The sequence below is a fragment of the Salvia miltiorrhiza genome, unplaced genomic scaffold (assembly GCF_028751815.1).
Source record: "Salvia miltiorrhiza cultivar Shanhuang (shh) unplaced genomic scaffold, IMPLAD_Smil_shh fragScaff_scaffold_8_1, whole genome shotgun sequence".
Lineage (NCBI taxonomy): Eukaryota > Viridiplantae > Streptophyta > Magnoliopsida > Lamiales > Lamiaceae > Salvia > Salvia miltiorrhiza.
This window is the reverse complement of record NW_026651489.1, coordinates 389454-411324: the sequence shown is the minus strand read 5'-3', so window position 1 is coordinate 411324 and position 21871 is coordinate 389454. Positions and strand designations below refer to the sequence as shown.

Sequence of the window (21871 nt, the reverse complement as noted above, 5' to 3'; positions counted from 1 at the left end):
ATCCAAAATAGGTAAAAAAGAAGACCTATTTATAGGCACAGGGGATTAATACAGTATAGAGCTCGAAAATACTGATAAAATCCGAAAATCCTACAAAATCCCGAAAATTCGGAAATTCCCGTCGGGCACTATTCACTGCTGTGCGCGACTTTTTTGTTTCGACCGTATCTTCCTCGTCCGAACTCGGATTTGCGAATCGTTTGCACCTACGAACTCGTATCGAGACGATCTACAACTTTCATTAAGACCATCATTCCAAATTCGAACTCCATATTTCTATAAAAATCATCAAAGTACGACCAAGTAACATATTTCACAAGATAAAGCAATTTAAGCACAAAACAATCATCCAACACTCAATTTCCTATAAAATTAACATCATAAGATCATTAAAAACCATGGAAACATGAGTGTTATTAGGCAGCTTCTAAATCTTAAGTGCTCACACTAATATTAGCATTGGGATCCGATTTAGGCAGTTGTCCTGATGTTCGCGCTAAGGTAGCTCTGGGAGCTCGCGCTTAGGCGACTTCTAAATCTTAAGTGCTCACGCTAATACCATCATTGGGATCCGGTTTATGCAGCTGCCCGCGCTAAGCCAGCTCTGGGAGCTTGAACTTAGGCGACATCTAAAAATTTGAATTTTTTGTCCCTAAAAAATAGGATATGAATAGTAATATATCATCCAAAACTTAAGTCAAGCCCTAAGGCGAATGCCATCTGATCAATATTATTAAGCTTGAAGATCAAGTTCAAGAAGATCGAAAACATATTTCTCCAACAAATTTCAAAGACTATTCAAATATCTTCCAAGAATGAACTTAAAGAAAAAAATTAAATGATCAAATGGAGATATTGCAATCCGCGCATAAATTCACATCGACCCATAAGTTTGAATTTATACACAATTTTATATTTATTATTAAATTAAATATAAATTTGTTCTTTACACAAATCAACGGATTCAACATGTATAAATGATAAATCAAGAACAATATGCATGTAGAAAAAAGTAAACATGAACATGCTGTAAAGTTATGTACAATTTTTTTTATAAATGAATTAAAAAAAGAAAGAAACTTGAATATGTCGTGTCTCTAATTTTTTGTTTTTTTTTGTTTTTTTTTTTTTTTGTTTTTTTCTATTTGTTTGTTTTATCCTACCTCACTAATGGAGTAGTGGAGAATTGGTATCTAAAATTGAACTTATTTAATTAGTGCAGGCGTCCTCTCAGTTTCTCAGAATTTCTTTCTTTAATTAATTTTTCGGAAATATGCCCACTTATATATAGATTTCAGTGTCTTATGAAATAAAACAATATATAATTAAGAATAATAGGCATTCGTATATAACTCTTAGTTAAATTATATAATTAAGTTGGTCAAACACACGATGTAGTTAAGATTCAAACCGGTTACCTTCCCCAACCTTAAATCCTTCCATTAAGCTAAGCCTCGTAACATCACTCTTCCTTCAATTCTTTTACAAGTGAATGACTTCCTCATAAATCCTGTAGCTCTAGCTAGCTTCCAATTAATAAATCAACGTTTCATCCTACGCAGCAACTGCTTCTTCTGCATTTCTCATGCGTTATGACATTTCAGCTAAACTATATATATTCTTATTCCCTTTAAATGATAATTCCTCCATTATTTCTCCGATGAAGCGGCCGTGGTATTTGAGCGTTTTCTTTTGGCTGATTCTATTATCAGAGATGGGGTTTGCGAAGAAGAGGAGTTACATATCGTGGGACGATTTGGAAGTTGAAAGCGAGAAACTTCACGGCCGAAATGCAGGCAAGAAGGGCGTCATCATCGTCGATAAAAATGGAAAAGGAGACTGTTTGACAGTTCAAGCTGCAGTTGATATGGTGCCTCATCACAATCTGGAGAGAATCAAAATACATATTCTTCCTGGACTCTATAGGTTTTAATTTCAATTTCAATACACACTCACTTATTTTTCTTATTTAATTTCCATACATGCATGGATGTGTCCGACGTGGGGAGTTGTTTGTGTAGTGGGTGGTTTTTTTCATAAGTTAGTTTTCATTCCCTCCATCTTAATTGTATACCAAAAATAGTCTTATTCTAGATTGTGTTTACCATAAACAGTGAAAAGGTTCATGTTCCTGCAACGAAGCCATATATTTCCTTCATCGGAGACCCCGAAAAGGCAGACGCAACCGTCATCGCATGGCACGACAAAGCTTCGAGCGTGGATGAGAATGGCGCTGAGATTGGAACGTTTGGATCAGCCTCTGTCACAGTAGAATCAGACTACTTTTGCGCTGCAGGGATCACTTTTCAGGTAATAACACCATTTTAACCATCCAGTTCTCAAATACTCAGCTCAGCTCAAACTCGAGGTTTTTTCTTGGCAGAACACGGTGCAGTTTCATGCCGGAGCTCGAGGAAATCAAGCTGTCGCTTTCAGAATATCCGGTGACCACTCTGTGTTGTACAAATCCAGATTTATAGGCTCACAGGATACCCTCTTGGATGAAACTGGAACACACTTTTTCTTCAAGTGTATGGTTCAAGGATCAATCGATTTCATATTCGGCAATGCAAGATCACTCTATAAGGTAAGATAAAAATGCACTTTGAGATTTCTGAATCCAGATTGTTGAAAAATGATTCCAACAGGAATGCAGCCTCTCTGTGGTGGGGCAATCATTTGCCATAGCTGCCCAGCGTAGACAATCCGGCAACGACGATGGAGTTTTTTCCTTTGTGAACTGCACAGTACATGGAGCTGGAGCTGTCTTCTTGGGCAGAGCCTGGGGAGAATATTCAAGAATAATATATGCATATAGTGAGCTCGACATAGACGTAAAACCACAGGGATGGGACGACTGGGGAAAGCCATCGAGACAAAAGTATACGTCGTTTCTCATCTACCTATTCATATTTATCAAAGCAAAACAAGAATTAAGGATGTAACATGTACATATATACCTGGTCTTACAGGACTGTGTTGTTCGGAGAATACATGTGTCGAGGCAAGGGAGCTGATAGAAGTGGAAGAGTAGCATGGTCCAAAGCCCTTACTCGCCAAGAAGCACAGCCTTATCTTGATTCAACATTCATCGCTGCCAAACAGTGGCTAAGATTGTAGCATAACTAGGCACAATTTAGAATATCAGATGTACTAAAACTTTCAACCCTCAGCTATGGCAGGAATTTGACATTGGTATAACGAGATAATGAAGTTTTCTTTTTCTCCAAACAATTTGCTATCAATACTTCATTCAGCAACTTCCATCACCGGCGGTTTGGTCAAAAACACACAAGAAACAGTCCAAGTTGGAATCGACAATTGAGCCAAAATTTTCATAATGTAGTAAAATTACATGTAAAAGTAATCAGGGAACATCTATACCTGCAAAATGATCAGACTCCTACACTATCAGACAAATACACTCAGTATACTACTTCACCAAATAAACGCAAATCTTGAGAGCAAAATTATGGTCTTTATATTTTTCTCAATAACTCGAACCTTACGCGAAACCAATCAATCATCAACCTCGGCCCTGATTTCTTTGACAAGCTCATCCTTGTAATCTTCAAATGTATCAGGGAAAGCCTCAACAGTTCCGTTTTCCACCACCCATATCTGGCTCCTTTCTTCGTCCTGACACACACGTGATATAAGCCTTGAGTCGTGGCTGACGAGAACAACACCTCCAGTGAACTCATCAAGCGCATCTGCCAATGCATCAATACTTTGCATATCTAAATGATTAGTCGGCTCATCCAGCAGTAGAATGTGCGGCTTAGACATGGATATGGAAGTGAAAACCACGCGCGCCTTCTGCCCTCCGGATAGTTTTGCAATAGGAGTTAGGTGGTTGTGGCTGGGAAGTCCAAACTTGCCCAACTTTGCCCGAACAGCTTCCTGCTTGCTCAGTCCTTCTTGTTCTGGATGTAAGCGAAGCAGATACTGAACCGGTGTTTCATCCATGGTCAGGAGATCCACGAAATGCTGCGAGTATCTACCTATCCTCAATTTCTGACTTCTCCTCACCTCACCCTCAGTTGGAACCAAATCTCCAGCAAGAAGGTTGAGCAAGGTTGATTTTCCAGCTCCATTGGGCCCGACAATTGCTACACGAGTCCCCATATCAATCCCCACATCCACATTAGAGAGTCTGAAATCCTCGCGATTTGGGTAGCTGAAGCTAACTTCGAGTAGTTGTAAAAGTGGTGGTGTTAGCTCAGTAGGCTCAGGGAAATGGAACTCCACTGTGTAATCTTTCCATTTCCGTGGTGCATCTGGTACAGGCTCATCCTCATCAACCTTTACCCTTGTTCTTTGAGGCTTCCTTGGCAGCATTAAATTTGGCTCGATCCTTAACCTTTTCCTGCTGAGTTCGACTGCCAGATCTCTTGGCATTTCTCAGCTGCTTTTCATAAGCATCGCTCTTCTTATTCGCCTCTTTGCGACGCTGCTCATATCCACCTTCAAAATCATCAAAATTTCCCCGATAAAGGTGGAGTTTCAAATCATGGAGATGGATAATCTCATTGCAGACAGTATTTAGAAAATCCCGGTCGTGTGATACAACAATAAGAGTTTTCTTCCACCTGCACAACTATTCTTCCAACCAGAGAACAGCCCTGAGGTCCAGATGATTTGTAGGCTCATCCAACAGCAACAAAGTAGGCTGGACAAAAAGTGCTCTGGCTAATGAAATTCTCATCCTCCAACCGCCACTAAAGGACCGTGTTGCACGACCCTGCATATCTTTAGTGAAACCCAACCCGGCAAGAATTTTAGAAGCCTGCGCCTCAGCAGCATCTGATCCCATCAACTGCAACTTCTCATACAATTCAGAGAGCTTCTCTCCAAGATCATTCCCTTCATCATCTTCCTCACCATCACCAGTGGCCATAGTAGATGCATCCTGCAAAGAAGCAACTTCTTGTCGAAGTTTGACGAGCTCTTCATTGGCTGAAACAACTGCTTCAAGAGCCGTTCTATCATCACCAACAACCTCTTGTTCAACCAAAAGTACATCAATATTTTTGGGCACAGGTATCTTTCTCCAAGCAAGAAGCTTTAACAGGGTAGATTTACCCATTCCGTTGGGCCCTACCAATCCATATCTCTTCCCATGAGAGATTTTCACTGAAGTATTCTTCAATAGTTCTTTCCCCCGAGCAGCAACAGAGAAGTTTTCAACTGTTATATCTTTGACATTGGCATCAGCATCATTCTCGCCATCAAGTACAGAAGCCCGGCTACCAATTACCACAGTAAAAGCATCACGATCATCCTTGAGCACCTCCTGTTTGGCTACCTCCGCAGCCTGAGCTAAAAGCACATCCTTCTTTCCACGCTTCTTTAACTCTTTGTCAGTTAGACCGGTGTCAATAGGCCTTGCAATATTTCTGCGGCTGTTTACCTCATTCAGTTGGGCCTCTTCCTCAGAGCCCAAAGCATCATCTTCTTCATCAGATGAAGGAAGATCTATACCATCAATATAAGATGAGGCTTTCGGAGCAGCTTTTGGCTTGGGTTTATTAGTGGAAGCACTTGTCTTCTTCGGTTTATCAGGTTTTGCATCCATGCTAGCCAGTAATTCAGTCACTGAGAACTTCTCCTTACCACCCTGCTTGGACTTTGAACCAGCAGCAACTTCATCTGATTTCTTCTTACCCATTTCGGTAATGGCTAATCATCCACAATTAGAAACAAAACCAATGAAGTTCAATTAGTTAAGAAGTAACCATACCAAAAAATAAGCATGAGAACCAAATACTAATTGACAGCTTATATATTTTTAATGGATTAACTTGATTTCCAACCCAATATTTTAGATAATCATTGATTTGCCCAGAAAACATACAGAAATAGAAATTGATGATGGAGAGGAAGATATGGGGAACAAAATTTGAAAGCAGAATTACAAATAAAATTAATTGGTAACTGAACTAACACCGTTCACAGCCAACGGAACAAGGCATACCATTTGCAATAGAATTCTGCGAAAACAGGAAACCTCTGGCGGTGAGTTCTTAGCTTACCTAATTGCCAATGGTGGCGCCGGCAGAGAGCTGCGACTGTAGTGACGACGGCTGCGCGAGGGTAGCAACTACGATTGCGGTGCGACTAGTGAGGGTGGCGACTGTGCGAACGAGGGATGTGAATGTGAGAGGACGCAGGATGGCAGTGCTTGATTTCCTCGTCTTCTTTGGGATGTAAGAACGAAAAGATTAGTGTAAAATGTAGGGTAGAAAATACAATTAAGTACTACTCCCTCCGTCCCACTCCAATAGGCTCGCTTTCCTTTTTGGGACGTCCCACTCCAATAGGCCCAGTCTTAATTTAGAAATATTTAGGGGTTCATTAGTTAAACTTTCACACTTAATTAAGAGGGATATACCCTCAAAATAAACCCTAATCTAAGTCACTTTATTTCACATTGCACATTCCTCTTCTTCTAATCTAAGCCCGGAACTCTTCATCTCCACCCTGGAGAACGCCATCTTCGCCATCCAAAAGGCGGACGGCGCTGCTACTGCCTTGAGCGGGGAGACGAAGCGGTGGTTCTGAAGTCTGGAAATTAAAGCCGCGCCTTGTGCGGCCGGCGGTGTGGTACATAGCGGTGCCTGGAGAAGGCGACGACGCTGTGGTGGTGCGATTTGTCAAGCGGAGAAGTTGTGAAGAGTCGCGACTTGCGCGTTCTGGAGGCAAGAGTGGCTCTGCGAACAGATGGCGAACGGAGGTGTCGGCGGTGTTGCTCAGCATCTGGAGAAGGCGGCGGTGCTATGGTGTTCTACTGTTGTCAATTTTCTTGGTTTTAATTTTCAGATTTGCTTTAAATTTCAGCCGCTCTTTTCAATATATTGGCTTCAAATTTCAGATTTGCTATGGTGTTTTACTGTTGCCAATTTTCTTGACTTTAAATTTTCAGATTTGCTTTAAATTTTCAGCCGCCCTTTTCAATTTATTGGCTTTAAATTTCAGATTTGCTATGGTGTTCTACTGCTGCCAGAGAACACCTGCTGATTTTCTTGGCTTTAATTTTCAGATTTGCTTTAAATTTCAGTTGCCCTTTAATTTGTTGCTTAATTCGTGCAATAAGATCTTGATAATGAAGCAAATATGATTAAGGAAAAATAAGGAAACACTTAAAACCTTAATTATTGGTGGACCACATCATTTACCTACAAAAAAATGAGTTTCTTAATCTCCGTGCCGAAAGGAACTGGGCCTATTGGCCTGGGACGGAGGGAGTAATATATATAGTGTTAATTAGTTTAAATATCCACTTTTATATAAAGTATTTATAAAAAATATTCACTTTTATAAGAGCACCCGCAACGCGGGTACTCGAGTGGCTCCTCGAGGAGCCACTGGGCGTCGAGGAGGGCGTTGCGGCGTGGAGCTCCTCGAGGACTCCTCGAGTTATCGAGTATGCTCGAAGGGCGGAGGAGATGGCGCGTGCAATGCACGCGCCCAATTTAAAAAAAAAAAAAAAGGAAAAATTCGAAAATTCGAATTTTGACTGCAGCTCCTCGGTTTCCGCACCTTTGACCGACCGTTTTCATTTTTTTTTTTTTTTTTCCTTCTTCTCTTCTTTAAAACACCCCACCTTCTCCCCACAATCTTCACACCTCTTCTTCTCCAATTTTCTTCTCTTCACACCTCTTCTTCTCCTACAATTTTCTCCGTCATGGATCCACACAACCCTTTCTACGATCCAAATTGGTGCCCCGATCTCTCCTCCGATTATCATCCTGATATGGGAGGAATCAACTTGGAGGAGAGCCCGCCCGAGGAGGAACCGGTCAGTGCTCAGCAGAGTGTCTCCCCACCAAAGAAAGGCGGCCGGAGGAAGGAAATGGCCACCAAAATCAAGCACGACAAGGCCGTTAGGTACCGTCATACGTATGCTCCCGAGCATACGGATCTCATAGTCCAAATTTGGGCGGAGGAGACCAACGACTCGATCCGTGGGACGGATCAGAAGGAGAGGCATATTGGGGCCGGATCTGCGAACGTGTGAACCCCATCCTCGGCGTTGACCTTAAGATCAAGCAACTTCAAGGCCACTGGTCCCGGGTGAGCGCGGATGTGCGTCTCTGGGAAGCTGTTTGGGTGGAGACGCGCAACAATTGGCCGTCCGGTCATTCGGATGATATGATTCGTGAAAAGGCCCAAACCCTCTTCAAGGCTCGAAGCCCACACAGGCCCTCCTTCAATTTCTGGAACGCGTGGAGAGTTCTCCGGAACAATCCCAAGTTCAAGTCGATGTACCTCCTTGGAGACGTGCATGCCTCCAAGAGGACAAAGACTACGGAAGAGGGCGGCTTCACCACCTCGGCGTCGGGCGAGGAGATCTCTTCTGCCCGGCCCATTGGCAACAAGGCGGCGAAGGCGGCGGCCAAGGCGGCGGCGAAAGGGAAAGGGAAGGCAGCAGCGTCACATACGAGCTCGGATCCTCCACCAGAAATAGTGGAGAGGTTGGAGAGGACCGACGAGCAGATGAGGGCATTCACCGCCCAGTACCAGCGGAGGAACGATATCCGGGAGAGGGAGCTCGATATGCAGCTCCTGAACACGGATACGACGCACATGACGGAAGCACAACGTGCATTGCACGCGTCCATGGTCGCCGACGTGCTCAGGCGTCGTGGTCTATCCTAGGCTATCAAGGAATGTGATTTTAATGATGTTTTAGGTTTTTTAAATTTTTATGTATTTTTTTTAGGTGTTTTTAAATTTTTATGTATTTTTTTTAATGTTTTAAGTAATTTTAAATTTATGTTTAATCCAGTATTTAACTATTACAAAAATATGCTATTTAAATTATGCAATAAAATTTAAATGAAAAACATAAAATCAAAACTAATATTATCAAGTAGGCTATCAAGGAACCTCAATGCAGCACTACCTACTCAATAACACAAACACTATCAAGTAGGCTATCAAGGAACCCCCAATGCGGATGCTCTAAGAAACATGCTCAATCTATTCAAATTCACGTAAACTTTCAAGAATATTCTTGGATGTTGATAGGTTTATATTAACTTTTGTAAAGTTATTACACTTTTTTATACAAAAATATTTGTGTGAGAAAAATGTATAATTATTAATTAAAAAATGTACAAAATTTAAAAATGAGATAATTATTAATAACTTACGTCACTTTCAGCTATTAATTGTGAAATAAATTTAAACAAGTAATCTACTATAGGTGTCGAATTTTAAAAAAGTAAGAATATATTTATTAAATTAAAACATCAAGGTGAAAAATTAAAACATTATATATTTTGAAATCAAATAAAAATATATAATTAACGACATGATTTGCCGTCGGTTAATGTTGTAAAACAATAGCCCACAGTCTGCCGCCCCGCCTTCCATCAGTCTGATGCGCCTCCGGCAGTTACCCCCCTCCCCCCGATCTCCGGCTGCCCCGCTACGGTCTAACTCGAAGCCTCCGTGGCAAACCAAAAGTAGGTTATGCCCCGCCACGCCTCAGTGTGCGACTGCCCGACCCATCATTCCCCATCGTCCCGCCTCGCCTCATCCGGCCTTGGCGGATCTGTTGGTCTGTCCATCCAAATCCTTTTTTTAGGGTCTGGATCTCAATTTTTTGGACCCACGGATCTGGATTTCAATTTTTAAAACGGATCTGGATATGGATCTTGAAATTTGAGATCCGGAACCGGCCCAGATCCGGCCCGTGGATCCGTTTTATTTAATATATATTATTTATTTTTATATTTATTTTATTAATAATATTAAATATATTAAAAATTAAAAATAATACACAAATTAGAATTACAAATTAAAATACTTTGTATTGTGCAATATTTTTTTATGAAGAAAATTAAATGTTGTTGATTTTGTGACTTTTTTTTAATTTAATTTAAAAACAGTAGATCCATGGATCTAGACCCGCGGATCTGGATCTGGATCCTAATTTTTAGATCCGCGGATCTGGATCTGGTAAAATGATACGGATCTGGATCTGGTATTGATGAGATCCGGTCCAGATCCGGCCCGTTGCCATCCCTAGTCCAACAACTCCAAAACACCAACAGTTGCCCACACCGCGAGGTAATGTAGCAACTCCTTTCCCTGATTTTTTTTTCTTCTTCTTCTTTTTCAAATTTTAGATCCCTAAATTCTTAGGTTTTGGGGTGACTCTTCCCCATGGATTTTGTGTATGTGATTGAGTTTTTTTTGTAGATTAAATCGAGATTGAGTTCTATATACCTTGTAGGAACTTGGGGTTGAATATAACTCTAATTAAGATGCACATGACCGGATGTTTTGATGGTTTTGGAAGGTAACTTAATAAAATTGCAAAACCTACCTATTATTATATTTTTCATTTGGCCTTCTGTAATTTCCTGATGCAGTATTTTTTTCTATATTGGTTCATAGAATCGGCATTCTGGCCCCTAGACTTCTACCTGTAATCTGCTGCCCAAAGGTACAAATGGGGTTCGTTCTTGTTCAAGTTGAGATTGGAAGGTATTCATTTCCTCTGGTAATCTGGCTCATTTAAGCTATTTTCTATGCTTCGATGATTGGTGACCAAATGTCTTACTGAATGTTTGGCTCCACTTTTTAGAGCCTAAAATTCGAATTTAAATTTTGGAGCCCAAATTTGTGTCTGGTATTCTTAAGGTAGAATTTCTATAAACAGAGCCTCATTATCTGGTAATTCCTCACCATTAACATCTGTTATTTCAAAACTGTAATATTCCACTCTCATTTTTATTCCAAAACTTTATCTGATTTTTGTTGGGATTATAGCCAAAAAATATACGAACTTTGATAAAAGTTGCAATTTTCACCTGAACTTTCAAATTAGCCAAAATATACCTGAACTTATATTTTTTGTTGTAAATTTCACCTGAACTTGCAATGATTGAACTCCGTCGAGGTGAAATTTACAACAAAAAATATAAGTTCAGGTATATTTTGGCTAATTTGAAAGTTCAGGTGAAAATTGCAACTTTTATCAAAGTTCGTGTATTTTTTTGGCTATAATCCCGATTTTTGTTTTAAAAGTTTCTTTTGTTTTCTTGCATAAGAACTGTTATTTTGTATTTCAATGCTTCTTTTGTTTCCTTCAAAATTTCTTTTTGTTTTCTTCAAAAAGTTTTACTTTATGTTGTTTTCTCTTAAATCATTGTTGGAAAAAACCTTTTCATGAAAAGAGCTATGATATTCACATGTAACAATGATGAATATTTGACTATTTGTTTCAGAGAACAATTTCTTATTGTTTTCTTCCAAAAGTCGAACTTTATGTTGTTTTCAAGTAAATCATTATTCTACATTGTTGCAGAAAGCCTTTTCATGAAAAGAGCTATTTTATTCACATGTGACAATGAGGAATATATGACTATTTGTTTCAGAATAGATTACAAATATAGCTTGAAATCAAACACTCGATTTTTTGTCTTTTGAAGTTACAACAATATGTAAATGTGATAAGAGCTATATATGCTATTGACCTGTAACAGTGACATATATCTGTCCATTTATTTTAGAGAAGAATTTCTTTTTGTTTCCTTCAAAAAGATTAACTTCATGTTATTTTTAAGTGAATTATTATTCTACATTGTTGCAGAAAGTCTTTTCATAAAAAAAGCTACACTATTCACGTGTGACAATGATGGATATATGACTATTTGTTTCACAGAAGATTGCAAATATAGCTTCAAAAGAAACTATGAAATTTTTCTCTTTTTAAGTTACAACAATATGTAAATGTGAATATTTTATATGCTAAAAGAAAGTTCATATGCTAAGAAACAATGTAAAAATGCTAAAAGAATATTTATATGCTAAAAGAAAGTTCATATATGTTAAAAGAGTACTTTCTGGTTTATTTAAATGCTAACAAATGGTTTATGTTGTTTCCTGACTTCTCTGTAGCAATTAAATGGAACAGAATTATGTACCACAGATATGATCTAAATAGCACATATAGTTTGAAAATATATGTTTCAGATTTTTTTTCCAATATATCAATCATTGTTTCTTATTTTCATGTTTTTGCATGATTTAAGGTTGCATAACGAAAGATGGCTCCGCTTTACACAAGTATTGATTTATTAGTACCAAGTAAAATAACCCAAGTTGTCAAACTGCGCTGTGTGCAAGTGTACAACAAATATGCAACAGGATTTAAAGACAGAAATTATACGCATAGAATGTGTGGTGCATGATGCTGAGGTGCTTTACCAAATTCATATATACGCATCTGTGTACATATATATATATATCCCTGATTTATATACATGTATGCATTGTTTTTGCTTATTAATTTGAACTTATATATTGAATCTGTATTTATCTTGTCGCAGCCCGATATAGCCAGTGATAGCGTATACCAAGTATCGTACGACTAATAAAAATAATCGTGAAAGAAATAGAATTTATGTCTTGCTTTAGCGGAAGCATTTGCAACTATACTCTTTTTCAAGAAAGACTTTAAGACTTAATTAAATTACTTGCTTGGTAAAACATAATTCGAGACTTCGCAAAGTTTGAGAGTATTTTCCCTTATGGGATATTACAGGCAACTGCAAATTAAATAAAGAGATTCATCAGAGTTGTGCAGCGATGCGTTACTATATGTATGAAGACATATAGCAGGGAGTTTAATAACTTATAGAGTCATAGCAATAAGATAAGCATGAGACATAGAAGGACACGGTCAACTGACAATTCCAACAGCCTTCACCCATCCTCGCGCCAAGCCAGACCTGCACATTTAGAAATACATGCAGGGCTGAGTACCAAAAAGCACTCAGTGGACTCATGCCGGAAATAATTGAAATCTTGCTCTTAGAGCTATATGTCAATCTTGCCCTTTTCAATGCATCAACAGGATTTAACTGAGATTAAAAATACCTGTTAATGTTTTTCTGTCATAAACTCATTTGCATCATCATAATAATATCATTAGTCTGCAGACATTATATACTGGGTATGTGCCAACTATGATAACTCATATAATATATATATATATATACTAGGTGAAGAGAAGGAGGCCTCCTTCAAATCACCGTGACCGGCCGACTAGAGACGGCTCACGATCACCTCTTGTGCACATAACCTTTACTGTCATCTGGATCAGTTAAAGGCCGATATCTTGCTTCATGAACTTAGTCATGTCTTTCATAAGGCAACATACCATACTTCTTTCTCATCAATAATAAATATGGCAAGATGACAATTTTCATAATATGCATCAGTAATGCTTCAACATGCTTCATTTTCATAGTACTCATCAATAATGCTTCATCATGCTTTATTTTCATAAGAATTTGCATTTGAACTCATTATCATGGTAGCTAGCCATAATAGAGTTAGAATAAAGCCCACCTGTCTCAGGAGTCGATGACACAACGCTCGGGGTCGTACTAACGCCGGCCGTCACTCGAACCTTTAGTGGCGCACGTGTTTAGTTTGCCATGTGACAAAATAAACTCTAGTTAGAAACTCATCTAACTCATATCTCATACTAAAGCTTAAACTTTCATCATGTGCTTAATCTCATCTTATAACTTCTCCACTATTTACCCAACTGGACTTCCCAATATAATCAGATATCTTATCCAATTAAAGGACTCTCAATCCTAGGCAAATAGCATTCAAAAATCACTTAATCATACATGCTTCAAAATAATCACTTATTTCACATAATATGCATATAACTTATCTTAATAATCAAATGACTTAAAAGGCATTATATGAACTTGAAATCTTTTTCTTTGTGGGGAAAATCCCAAATATTCATATAAGCCTTGAAAAATTTTTATAAAACTTTCTAGTAGCATTTTTATGCCATAATATGTTGTATAATTCCACCAAAACCCTTTAAAAATTCTTAACACAAAATCAAAGTAAAATTTTCGGACCTTCCAGTTTACCATTCTGTTCTGTCTCGACTTTAACGAATACACTGCTTTAACTCAGGAGTCTCCTGGATTCGAGACTTATACCGATGAAAACCTCTTTGAGTCTAGTTTCGTTTAAAAAAAAGTAGAGTGAAAAACTCCAAGTGGTTTAAGAGATATGGGTGTTTTCCCACAGTATACCAGATTCGGCAGTTTAGCACGACTGGAAGCTAGGATTTTTAAAAATTAGTAAACGTTGTCCAAATGCTTTGAAATTTTACATAAGTCTGTATAACACTTGTATCTTTCTCCCATAAAAATTTGGGAGGCTGAATATTTTTGAAAGTTACTGAAAAGTGTGACTCCACAGACTGCCCTTCAAAATTTCCGGTGGAAATGCGCAGTAAAAGTTTTATATTTTAAAAAGGTAGTAAACCAAGTCCAAATGACTTGAAATTTTACCCGTGCTTACAAGACTCATATATGTACACACCATAAAAGTTTGAAGATTTTTGGACGAGGGAAACCTCGTCGATTCATCAGTCCAGAACGTAAGAAAATTCCCGAAATGGTCGAATTTATAACATATACACATATCATCATAGATTCATGCTTTCACCATCATTCTCATGCATTTTCTTACTAAGAACTTATCATGCTTCACTAATCATAACATATAGCCCTTTCAAGGGTTCTCAAGAAACATATCTCTTCCTCTCATGTATCTAACATGGAGAGGTGTATGAGCACATGAAGGTAGTGGAAAGTTGAAAGAATTCATCATGCTTTCTTATATCAAAATTTTCGAGAATTACAAGAGTGGAGAGGGGACTATCATGCTTCTATATACTTCAATATACATGCTTATATATCAAGGAAAATATATATATATAACATGAGAGGAGAATTGAGGTTGCTACCAACAAGATTAATGGAGGTGGAATAGAGAATGATGCGTAGGCCTCTTGGAGCTTGATTTTGAAGATTGAAGTACACTTGATAGCTTGGTGTGAGGGTAGAACACTTTTGGCTTCCTTAATCCTTTCCAAAAATGGTGAAACAAGGAGAGAAAAAGTGTGGTGAGTGAGAAGGGGGGGCTGCCGAAGGGGAAGAAAAAGGGAGAGAGATAGCTTGCTTGTCTTGATGCTTTGATGAGAGGATGTGATGGAGGGATTGCTTCCATCAATGCATATCTTGTCTTAAATGTGTGAGGATGTCATGATGTGAGGGGAATAGAGAGTGAGAAGAGAGAAGAAGAGAAGAGAGAAGAGTGAGGGCCGAGAGGGAGTGATCGAGTAAGGGGGGGAAGAGAGAGACTTGCATGTGCATGTGTGATCTTCCATAAATACACTATCTTGTAGTAAATGATGGATTAATGGTTGAGGATGTCATGAGATGAGGTGAATAGAGAAAGAGAAGAGAGAAGGAGGGAAGAGAGAAGAGTGAGGGACGAGAGAGAGAGATATGAGAGAGAGGTGTGAGAGCTTAAAGTTTGGGATTGTGTTTGGCTAACTAGGTTAGCCTTTTAGGGCCTTACTATGCTTGCATGTGTGCTACATTTATGGGGGAGGAGAATGAAGTAATGAGGGAGAGAAGAGAGAAGAGAGAGAGCTGCGTGAGGGAGAGAAACCGAGAGGGAGTGAGAGAGATTGAGAGAGGTCGAGAGATAGAGAGAGTGAGAGAGAGTGAGAGAGATTGAGAGAGAGTCGAGAGTGAGAGAGAGTGAGAGAGATTGAGAGAGGTTGAGAGAGAGTCAAGAGTGAGAGAGAGTGAGAGAGAGAAATATAGATAGTTATATACATATATGCTTGACTACTATACATCACTAATTTAGTGTGTAGGAATATATCCCACGGAAATATTTTTATTTTCGTGTGGGAAAAACTTATCTCAATTATGATATTACAATATCATAATAAAAATGCATCAAAATCATATGTGAATATTCTACCACGTAAAATATTTAAATCACATAGACAATTCAATAAAATATAGGGCGAAGATAGGTTTCTCTATAAGAGAATTTATATGACCCGAGAAAAATAATATTGCCTTCTATAATTCTCAAAAATAATTCTTATCTCATTTATTCGCCCACGTGCATAATTCCTCTAGCTACTATTTAAACTCAATTTAAATACGAGCTAGGGCACAATTAGCTTCTCAAAATACGGGGTGTTACATATCTGTATATGTTTAAATGTATCTCTGCTTTATGCGAATCTCTATATTCATTATATGAGGATGGCGGCGCTCCTAGGGTTTCCGCCTTCAACATGATTTCTCTTCCACGGCCGTTGCATATCGCCGGTTTTGGTCTTCCCCGGCGATATGTCGTCTGCTCCCTGGACTTTTGTAGTGACCCGCTCTTTTATATATTTGAAAATCCAGTATTTTGTGTTAATTATTTTTCATCAGTGAATGGAACCGATTATTATCCGGATATGAATTCAGCTTATGATCCTGAATTTATATTATTGGTGATGTTTTTCAAAAGTTATAACTGACTTAGCGAAGTCATGTTATTTATTGAGCGAGATGAGACTATCGATTCTATTATTTATAATTACTTAAGTTGTGGATTATTTCCGATTCGTGAGTTAATTAAATCTACGGATTTAATTTAGATTTATCCTAAGAGATCTAGAAATCAGATATCAATCAAATACACAAATACGCATTTCATATTACAGATTTAGAATTTTGAAGCCAAAGGGATTTTATTTAATTGCACCACAACCAACCTAGCTATTACAGTACTAACATCTACCTAAGCATGAGGATGTTGACTACAAAGAAAGGAAAAGTGTATGTGTGTGCAAAAATCTGCAGCACCCTTCCCTATTCCTTAGCATGCTCCAGCCGCCCAAGTCCTCCAACCACCTCAGCCGCAACCTATGACTACACCTTCTCTAAAGAGGCAGACACATTTTGACTTCCTTGTAGTATCAGCCCACAACTCCATCTTTTAAATCATCAGCGAAACAACACCAAAGTTTCTATCACTTTGCTACCACCAAGAACTCTCTCCAAAGGGCATAGAAGCCTCCAGTTCGTTCAGCCAAGTTCTCAAGGTAAGACTTGGCTTCAATAACTTCATTCTCTTTGATTAGTTCACCTGCATTAAAGGAGAACCATCGTTCATTTCAGTTATTTCACACTTCACTCAACTCCAGCAACAACCAATCAGTTGAACACAAGCGAGGTATTTTACTATCTCAAATAACCATTCAGTTCGCATTCATATCAGAGGCATAATCACATTTCACCACTGTATCAAATGGGCATAATATGTATAACCATAGAAAGATTTATACTTTACAACAGGATAGAACAAATCATGGAATGCTTTAAAGAGGTAGAATATTACTAACGGACAGTTTACTTGCTCGAGAAAAACAATATGCTTAGATACTTCACTATGATCTGTGTGTGTGGTGATTCTTTGAGAACTCCCTGCACTAGTCTAACTTAGCATAAAAAAAAAGGGGGAAGTAGAGAGGTTGAACTTAGCTTTAAGAAAGGAGGAGAACGAGTCGGACTCCGGGGAAGGGCAGCTCCAACGAGCTGGCCGCTGTCGGCAGAAGCTATCTGTCGTCCCTCGTCAACTCTGGAACAACAACGACGCCGGCGGATCCAAGAGAGACCGCGGCCGCTGAGACTCCAGCTGACGACGGCGGCGGTGGCTCTGAGCGAGGCGGGCTGCTGGAGATCAGACCAGCAACCTCGATTCCGGGCAAAGCAGCTACAACTCCGGGCGGCGGCGTTACCTCAGCAGCGGCGACGTCCGGCGATAGAGCTTCCAGGCGTGTCGGCGGACGGCGGCGGTTGCACCAGATCTTCGCTGGTCTTCCAGAGGCGGCGGCGTCGAACCGTGATGAGATGAGAGAAGAAGGCAGCGATTCTTGAGAGGGGCGGGTGGCCGAGGACGGCACCCTCGGCCGGACACGGCCTCGCCGGGGCCGTTCGCGGCGGAGCTGCGGAGGCGGCGGACGTCCAGACGCAGGGAGATTTGAAGAGAAAGAGAGAGAGAAATGGCTGAGACCAATTTTGAGAAATTGGGAGAGAATCGAGTGGGTGAGGTAGGAGAAGGAATTAGGAGTTTTAAAATGTGTGGGCTTGTGTTGGGCCATCTGATTTTTTTTCCCTTGGGCCGAAATTTGGGCCTTCATTTTAATTACGTGGGCTGCAGATCTAAATTGATAGGGCTGTATTTAATTAGTTTGGGCTAGAGTTAATTTTATTTTGACTGCCATTATTATTTTGGCTTAAAATCAGGCCCAATTTAAGGGTAGTCTAGATTAATCTATTAATTAAATTGAGCTAATTCTAATTATTGATTAATTTAGAATGAGGCTATTAATTAGTAAGAGAGTTAGAATACTCTAAGATGAGCGGATTAATTATTTATCCACCCTCATGAGACGATCCTCAATTAGTTAATTTTATTTATTTAAATCCGACAATTAGGATTTATAATAGAATCTCCCAGATTATTATCTCAGAATAATAATTATCGGAATACGAGTCATGCATAGTTAAATTACGCATTCTCATTAATTGAGGATTTTATTCGAGCAAATATCTTACTTTATATCATCGCAATAAAGGTGAAGCGCGAGAGTAATAATAGCCAGTCAAGGAGCTACTTTACCAAAGCAAAAATTTGCTATCAGGTGGGCATTACTTTTACTATACGTATAGAGATCCCCTGCTTGTCGTAGGCCTCTTATACGAATGAATTCATGAGATGATTTAACTGTTAATTTCAGTTTTATATATCTATCAAACGAATTTAATGTTACATTTGAACAAGATATTTCATTACAAAATCATTGAACTGAAAATTATTTCAATTGTTGTCTTGCCATAAATGTTTCAATTTTAGTATGATATCTATCTGATGTGGCTTTGCCAGTTATGTAATCGAATTCGGGTCTTGAGCAGTTGATAGCTATCCTGCCTTGGCTAGTGTACACCAGTGACCGTGAGTCATCTAGCGGGTTGGCCGGTCAAGTGACCGTGAGAGGTGGCCACCTCTCCGGCACAAAGTTCCAGATATGATAGATTACAAGAGAACTTAGTCTGCAGACGAACTTTAAGAATCACAAATGAACTTAGTAAGCTTGGGCCTTTTTAGCGAAAAACTCCCTTGCTGTACTGTTTATGATGGCATGACAATTTACAGTTTTGAAGCATGTATTTTTATACTTAGGCATACGTGCCCACTGAGTACTTTTGTACTCAGCCCTGCATATATTTCTAAATGTGCAGGTTGAGTAGCTGCCGATGGTGATGAAGTGACGAGCGGGACTCTTTTGTCTTATTATGTATTAATGAACTCTAGGGATACATGTCTTCATACATGTAATCAGAACCTTATTCCGCTGCGTACTCAGAAGTTTTATGTTATTTTGGCTAAGTCGGAGTTATCCGAACTTACTAGTTATTTGAGTCTATACGACTAAACCTCCGTTATATTATAAATATCCCTTTTGTTAACAATGATGAAATGCGATCCTTCCTTGTTTGATTATCCCCCTTTCTACCCCGCTTCTAATCTCCCTCCATTAGTCACGGTTTTCCCGGCTTAATTATCCTTAATTAGGGCCGGTCGTGACAACTTTCTCTGTCCAATGGTCTCAAAGACGGTACTCTGGTTCATGGCTCTTCTCCGAACAACAATTTTCCCAAAATCTCTTCAAACTTTGATGTCCATCATGTCGATTTAAGCCTGTCGAAGCAACCTCACCCTGCTGGTGTTGGAGCCGCGTCTTTTCTACCGCCGGTGGATCAAAGCCGATTTATCCCGGGTATTCAGAACTCTGAAGCGCCCAGCATTAGGGTTCCTTCTAACCCTAAGTTGAAAGCACATGATATCCCTACAAAAAATTTCAAGGCTGCGGTTCAAGGGAAACGCATCCCTAAATCTCCTGAGGTCTTTATCCACGACCTCAACTTGGTTCACCCCATCATGAGTAACGGACAACGCTGTGTTGAGATGCCGGAAGCTCTTTATCAAGAACGTATGCGTGGCTATACCTACGCTCTTCACGCACGGCTGATGCTTCGTAAAGGAGATCTCCCGCGTTTTGCGGCTGATATTCACGAAGAGTTGAGCAGCATTTGGGAGTTGTCTCTTCCGTTTCGAGTTATTCCTCTGGGACGAGGTTTTTTTTCGCTTATTCTATCATCAATGGATGATTATTCTAAAGCAAGGTTGCACCCTTCTTTGAAGCTTCGTCATGGGGTTCTATCGATTAAGGATTGGTCTCCTAAATTTGATCCGTATAAACAAAATTCTTCGCTCATACAGGTATGGACTCGCATCTACTACCTTCCTCATGAATTTTGGCACCCCGAGCTTCTCACTAGTATTGCTCGAGCCATAGGAACTCCTATTAAGATGGACGGCCCGACGTTTAATGGGGAAGTAGGGCATTTTGCTAGGATTTTGATTGAGATAGATGTCTCTAAAGAGCTGACATACACTATCCCGGTAAGTCGCGGTTTTGAGTGCTTTGACGTTGAGTTAAGTTACGAAAATCTTCCGTATTTCTGTGGTATTTGTCACGCTGTTGGCCACTCTAGTACTCATTGCCGAAGAAAGCCGGAAGAGCAAGCTTTGGCGGAAGAGAGCGTTGGTGCTCTCGGGAAGGAAGACGGGAAAGGAGATGGCTTTGTTCAAAAGAAGAAGAAACCTTTCCTGCAAACTTGGAAGAACACAGGTTCTCATGGGAATCTTAACCCTCAGCAGATGGTGGGTCAGGCGTCGAAGTCTGGGCTTCCCAGCCAGACAATTTTTCAAACATCGGGGGGGCATTCTGGGTTCGGTAACCCAGCTAATGAGCACGCAAAAGATTCTAGTGAGAATGATTCTGTCCTCTCTCGCAATGCTTTTGAGGTTCTTGAGGGAGTCATTGTTGATAATGAGATGGAGGAGAATATGGATCCAGCTTCAAATTTGGCTCAGTCTTTTCCTCAAACACCTGGTGGGCAAACTTCTGGTGCTCCGGCTGTTCTACAGCAGCCTGTTTCGGAGACTCAGAATACGGCAGAGGAGTCTCGCCCTCGCTCGGCCACACCCAAAGCTGTCGGGAGGCAGGAAGACCCGTTGGTTGACACTTCCACTTCTAACACTTTGGTTCCAGAGGGGGTTGCCGAAGATATGGATAATGGGGACAATATGGAGGACCCGTTGGGGAGGAGTGTTGCTACTTCTCCACCCCGACAATCGATGGATACGACTACAGATACTCCCAGTCCTGATTTGGCTTTGGTTGTGTCGACATGAACGGCGACAATGGAGGTTCCCCCCACTCGTGGCCGGGGGCGTCCGAAGGGGGCTACTAAGAAGGGAAAGATTTTCGAGTCTTCTATCAAGCATCGGCTTCGGCGTATTATCAAGAATGGTATGTCTTCGGATTTTAAGACAACAACTAGCAGTACTGCTGGTGCGGTGATGCAGGGCGCCGTGCTGGACACCCCGCCGATGGCTTTCTTGAATAAAGTACAACAAGCTCAGTCTGGAGGCGCGATTATACAAAATTTTGTAGTTCACTCTCATTCTGATGCAGCTAGAGTTATGTCGGCAGTGGCTGTTCATTCTACTTCCCCTAAGAAAAAATGGGGAGATATGTTGGACGATGAAGTTTCTTTGGATGAGGACGACACTTTAGACTTTTGACCTTTTTGTGGGTGTTTTTGTCTGATTTTGTTTTATTTTTACACGGATTCTTTGTAATCCGGCCCCCTGTTTGCGCCCGTGCTCACATGGGTTTTTAGGTCCCGTTCTCTTTCTTTCTTCTTTTTTAATAAAATTTCCATTTCAGCAGCTCTATATTCATTATATTTAAACTCTACTTTTTGTGTTATTTTGTATATGTGTATATATATAGAGAGAGAAATTAAGCAAAAGAAAGATGAGATCATATAAGTGCATCACTACTTTACCAATATGTGAACATATATATGAACAGTTTATT

At 39.8% G+C, this 21871-nt stretch overlaps 3 protein-coding genes and 1 long non-coding RNA gene across 4 annotated transcripts; 2 read left to right on the top strand and 2 right to left on the bottom strand.

Moving 5' to 3' along the window:
- The first annotated feature begins 1417 nt into the window (after positions 1-1417).
- LOC131003201 (pectinesterase QRT1-like) lies at positions 1418-3767 on the top strand. Its single transcript, XM_057929677.1, has 5 exons — positions 1418-1926; positions 2115-2310; positions 2384-2587; positions 2649-2881; positions 2973-3767. The coding sequence occupies exons 1-5, from the start codon at positions 1586-1588 to the stop codon at positions 3118-3120; spliced, it is 1122 nt and encodes a 373-aa protein (XP_057785660.1). The 5' UTR covers positions 1418-1585; the 3' UTR covers positions 3121-3767.
- LOC131003202 (uncharacterized) lies at positions 2071-3091 on the bottom strand. The gene is made up of 2 exons (XR_009094578.1): positions 2961-3091; positions 2071-2782 (listed from the first exon to the last, which is right to left on the bottom strand). It is a non-coding gene; the product is annotated as an uncharacterized LOC131003202 (long non-coding RNA).
- Positions 3307-6232, bottom strand: LOC131003200 (ABC transporter F family member 4-like). The gene is given in 3 exon segments (XM_057929676.1): positions 3307-4303; positions 4305-5682; positions 6036-6232. Coding segments are annotated over 2 exon segments (2151 nt in total). The 5' UTR covers positions 5672-5682; positions 6036-6232; the 3' UTR covers positions 3307-3519.
- Positions 6233-19522: 13290 nt separating this feature from the next.
- Positions 19523-21180, top strand: LOC131003182 (uncharacterized). Its single transcript, XM_057929663.1, has 2 exons — positions 19523-19545; positions 19620-21180. Exons 1-2 carry the CDS (start codon positions 19523-19525, stop codon positions 21178-21180), a joined length of 1584 nt encoding a protein of 527 aa, XP_057785646.1.
- Positions 21181-21871: the final 691 nt, after the last annotated feature.

What these genes read in the sequence shown, in the direction of transcription:
- LOC131003201 (XM_057929677.1), top strand. Translation starts at nt 1,586, where the DNA reads ATGCGTTATGACATTTCAGCTAAACTATATATATTCTTATTCCCTTTA. An exon ending in ATGCAAGATCACTCTATAAG is followed by an intron (nt 2,588 to 2,648) that starts GTAAGATAAAAA and finishes TGATTCCAACAG; the next exon opens with GAATGCAGCCTCTCTGTGGT. An exon ending in GGAAAGCCATCGAGACAAAA is followed by an intron (nt 2,882 to 2,972) that starts GTATACGTCGTT and finishes CTGGTCTTACAG; the next exon opens with GACTGTGTTGTTCGGAGAAT.
- LOC131003182 (XM_057929663.1), top strand. Translation starts at nt 19,523, where the DNA reads ATGGTCTCAAAGACGGTACTCTG. An exon ending in GTCTCAAAGACGGTACTCTG is followed by an intron (nt 19,546 to 19,619) that starts GTTCATGGCTCT and finishes TGTCGATTTAAG; the next exon opens with CCTGTCGAAGCAACCTCACC.